This window comes from Sphaeroforma arctica (assembly GCF_001186125.1).
Source record: "Sphaeroforma arctica JP610 unplaced genomic scaffold supercont1.2072, whole genome shotgun sequence".
In the NCBI taxonomy this organism is placed as follows: Eukaryota; class Ichthyosporea; order Ichthyophonida; genus Sphaeroforma; species Sphaeroforma arctica.
The window spans coordinates 523-5,311 of record NW_014038486.1 but is presented as its reverse complement, the minus strand read 5'-3'; the positions used below and the strand labels follow the sequence as shown (position 1 = coordinate 5,311).

Below are 4,789 nucleotides of genomic sequence, written 5' to 3'. Positions count from 1 at the left end.
TCGCAAAGTTCATAGAATTTGTAGGTCAGCTTTTTCTTGGACAATGAATGGGACTGTTATACATTTTGCTGCTATTTCACACTTTAATCTCTAGTCTGCAATCTATTTCTCAGTGATAGTGGTCGAAGCAGTTCACGGACAGCAGCGGGAATATCAAGGTGACCTTATCATCACATTTAGTGTTTATCATTTCCATTGCATATTTCAATGTACCACCTGCGATCGTCGCTTAGGATGCACTCCGCAATCAATATAATATTTAACAAAAGTATTTCAAGCAGCACTTCGGGTAGCAGCGCCGACAGTGAGACATCATACTCACACCAAGTGTATATCGTTCTATTAACTGTTGTCGATACTTCTCAGCGATAGTGATCCCAGCAGTATTTTGCGTAGCAGCAGTAGCAGCAAGGCATCATTCTAAAAAAAAAAGTATATCTCGAAGCATTTATGTTGATTTCAATCTATACTGTAGTCGATACTTCTCAATGGTTGTGATCCCAGTAGTGTTTCGGATAATAGCAGTAGCAGCGAGACAAAATCCTCAAAAAAAGAATTGTGTCTATCGAAGCATTTGTGTTGATTCTTATCTATCGACTGTAGTCGATGATCTCTGCGATAGTATTTCCAGCAGTTTTTCGGAGAGCAGCAGTTGGAGCGATTTATCATATATATATATATATATATATATATATATATATTAAATTCTTATTCTTATTCTTATTCATATTATTTTTATTATTACTATTACTATTACTATCATTTTATTATTGGCACCGCCAACTTGCTCTGATTACATTATTCTATTATTCTATTTTACTATCTTACATTGTTATACTATTATATTATTATTGTATTGCATTATCATATTTTTATATTATATATTATTACTATTATTATTATTATTATTTTGTGTGTGTATATATATATATATATATATATTGAAGCACTTATTTTGATACAAATCTATAAATTGTAATTTATACTTCTCAGCGATAGCGATTCCAACAGTTCTTCGGATAGTAGCAGTAGCAGCGAATGCTCGTCCTCGTCGAGCGACAGCGACGAACGATCGCGCAAGCGCAAACGCAAACACAAGTCCAAATCGAAATCAGACTCAAAAGCAAAATCAAAATCGAGGTCAAAATCCAAAAAGCGGGGCAAGTCGTCGTCTTCTAGAGGTAAAGCGCATAAGGTACGTGTACATTGGTTCTCAAACTGTGGTATGAATTCCGCGGTTGTTTCCGCGGGGCTTTCTTTGTGAGAAATAGTTTTTCACACATCCATCCCAATGGTTGCGTGGTTGCGAACAAGAGTGCTTTTTAATATGATATACCACCAAATAACGTCTGATTTCATACAGTAGGTAAACATAGGAATCGCTTCAAATTACGTTGAATATCACAATTGCGACAATTAGACGTCTGGGTATCGTGATTACTAATTTCTAAGATCAGTGCACCCAGATAGGGCACAAGAACTCTCCGCACGCACCGTTGGCTGGTATTGATAATTGGCGTTCTTGATCAGAGATCAAAAGCAGGCTGAGAAACAATGCGCTTTCTGCTTTATTTCAGAGTATTCTTCGCGGTTTGTCGGCTTATGTACGTTGATGTTCTGACAAGTCTCGTCACAAACGCGGGTACACCGACGTCCTGTCGCTCTCAAACAGTGTTAGCAATTATGAAGTATATGTACCTCCTGTTTACTTGTCAGACACTCGATGGATGCCTTCCAGATCACCCGACCTATCCTCAGCAACACTCCTCTTTCCATTGATACCGCAGAAGTCATCGCGCAGATGAGAACCGAGCCAAATCACGGCGTGAGAAATTATGAAATGTCTCGAAATCTGGGCTAAGCGTCCACATCGCTACAAAACAACGGACTACCAAGCAGCCAGCCAGTACAACGGGATATAGCCTCGGTCTCATAAAAGGTTGGTAGTGGTGGCGGGGTCGCACGGTCGAATTAGCGATGTGGAAACAGGAGGGTACTGTGACTTGGTCTGATTGAATGCGTGGTATAGTATAAGGAATTGCTTTGCGACAGCAGGTGTCGGGTTAAAGGTGACCGTGGTGAAAGAGTGTTTTCAGAGAGAGAAAGACGGATGAGGCGGCGGCTCGTGGGAAGCAAGTTCCGAATCTGTTTGCCTTCTATCAGCTATCAGGCTGGCATGAACGCGAGCTTGAGAGATAATATCGGACTGACCATTCGTCGCGAGGAAAAGTCCTTGTGGTCTATGCTGAAATATAGGCTGTGCGTAAACATCGTCTGATATCGCGCTTATCAGCGTATAGTACAGAGACATTATCACTACATGCCATTAGTTTCCATATAAACAAATGAAATTTTGTATGCTTTATTCCTGGGTCTGAGTGTACTGTTCAAGGAATGTATATGGAATGCCCATTTGCCAGTTGATGTCAAATGCGCTAGAGAAGTCAATTTCAGTACAAAGTAGTATATCTATTCCAGACTGTAATTTGTGTGGAGACTTACAACCCCATCTCTAACTATAGCCAATCTGAGAAATCATGACAACCTGCATTCAAACGCAAATCGACCACACTGACTGACCTAAATGAATAAATGAAAACGTTCTATGTATTGTTGCAGTTTCGGTATTAGAACTTGTAAGATATTAAAAAATAAAATACACGCGTCGGTCATTTTCCTTAGCTGTAGATCATCCATACACTCATGTGACGATCTGCTAGAACTGGTACACTCAACAGGCATCGGAAAGTCAACATCAGCTTTATTTAGAATTTCTTCTTCTTCTCATCGACACTGAGATCGCCAGCGCCGAGATTCACGATCATAAGCAAACCACCCACAACTGAGAGGGTCTGGAAGAAGTCGTACTTGACGTAGTCCACTTGCCAGGTGGGGACCGACCAGAAGGGGTTCATGAACATGTTGCGCAGCGACAGACTGAAGCACTGTGGGATATGACACAATAGCAGGGGTAGGAGATTTAGAACCACAATGTACCATGGACGACATTAGGGTTTACGGTTTTAACCACTCTAAAATACTATAAAATGGGTTATGGCAAGGATAGATAGGGGGGTTTTAAATATCGAATATACAATACCACATTCTCGTGGGTAATCAATACCTACACATACTCTGTCATACAATTCATGACAAGGAATGGGGATCTAGAAATATATCGGACAACGGCAGAATGCGGTAAAAAAGCACTGTGATCTATGAGTGAAAGGAAGAATTTTAGGCTCGTGAAGAAAGAGATCACTAGGTGACGATAAAATGTTTCGCATTGGAAAATTAAAACCACTTTCATTATCTGCTAATTCTATTAGCAAGTCCAACTATGATCGACGAAAATTCCCAACTAGGATCAAAAGGGTGTGCTGTGTACATGTGGCCATCAAAATTAGTCGAAGGTATAAAACACTACTGAAGACTCGAAACTCTACTATGGCTACTACAGTCCTTCGATTTGCGTACGTGGTATATTTATATGATTGGAAATTTGGCTGTGTATCTGTGTACATGCGTGTAATCGTGTACTATGATGTACTAGTGTATGTGGTCGTGTATATACACAGGTACATACGCATGTATGAATTTTACACATGCATATGTATACAACAAAATTGCTCGGATGCATCTAAATACATTTATATGACTCTGATCTATGCCTCCGTGTGGTAGTCTGTCACTGCCTCTATGCCCATGCATATATGCGCGTAAACCACTCCCGTTGAAGCATTCGTAAATACACCACATCTCATACATATACATTCATACATACCAACACCAGTGCGCACAGCTTGGTGTTGAATCCCACCACCACACACAGCAGCAGCAGCATGTCAATGGCCGTCATCACCATCTTGAACGGGCTCATATCCAGATGCACCAAGGTTAGGAACATCAGACCCACCAGTACACGCCCCACCAACTGCATGACCGCCTTCTGCTTGTCTTGGTCACCCATTGAAGGCACGTCGGCAAAGTTGTTCTTGTTCTCGACACGCGCCTCGGCCACCAGCAGCACCAGGCCACCGACTAGCGACAGGTTGCGCGCGAAGAAGTTCCATCCCCACAGTGGACTGTATAGAGTGGTCTGAATAGAAAAGCGGCCCCGGAGAGGGGGGGGGGGGGAGGGGGGGGATTAATATATAAAAAGTGGGATATTAATATGGATAGATATGAAGTTGTAGTTGGTGCCTTAATACTATGAGCGAAAAACGTTACATCCCAATAGAGAACTGTTGAGTGATATGAAAGGCAGGGGAAGGGCGATATAGCATGGGGAACTAACAGGGGAAGAAGAGGGAGAGGGGCCAAAGAAAAAGGAGTAGGGTTTCAATATGAGCAAATCTAAGTTTTGTAAATTGTCTATTGAAATCATCGTGCTCACTACGCAGACCTCGGTTATAATGCAAAACTGACCGTGAAAGACGGTGCATGCAAAGAAATTTCAACTCCATAGAGTGCCTGTGTACTATAGGATGTGTGACCTAAGATGGGATATCATTTAAAATGCATGGTAAAACGGGTATATGCGAATTCAAACACATCCTATAAAGCGAACATTTATATAGGTGAGATTTCTTTGCAATCTATCTCTACAAGAAACAGCACTGCCTGTGGTGTCTATATAAACATACTGTAGGATTTTGCACATGCAAACAGTCTTGATCTGTAATCCACGGAGTAATTTCTCAACCACGGAGTAATTTCTCAACAACAACAAATTGCATGCACCGCAAATTCGTCACCAAAACAGGAGGTTCGTCGAGTGAACCGTTTG

General features: G+C 41.3%; 1 protein-coding gene across 1 annotated transcript; it reads right to left on the bottom strand.

The window, feature by feature from the left end:
* Window positions 1-2,765: 2,765 nt before the first annotated feature.
* SARC_12100 (hypothetical protein) lies at window positions 2,766-4,099 on the bottom strand (the record flags this gene model as incomplete). The annotated part of the gene is made up of 2 exons (XM_014293799.1): window positions 2,766-2,945; window positions 3,785-4,099. Coding segments are annotated over 2 exons (495 nt in total), but the record flags the coding sequence as incomplete, so codon positions are not given.
* Between the last annotated feature and the right edge of the window lie 690 nt (window positions 4,100-4,789).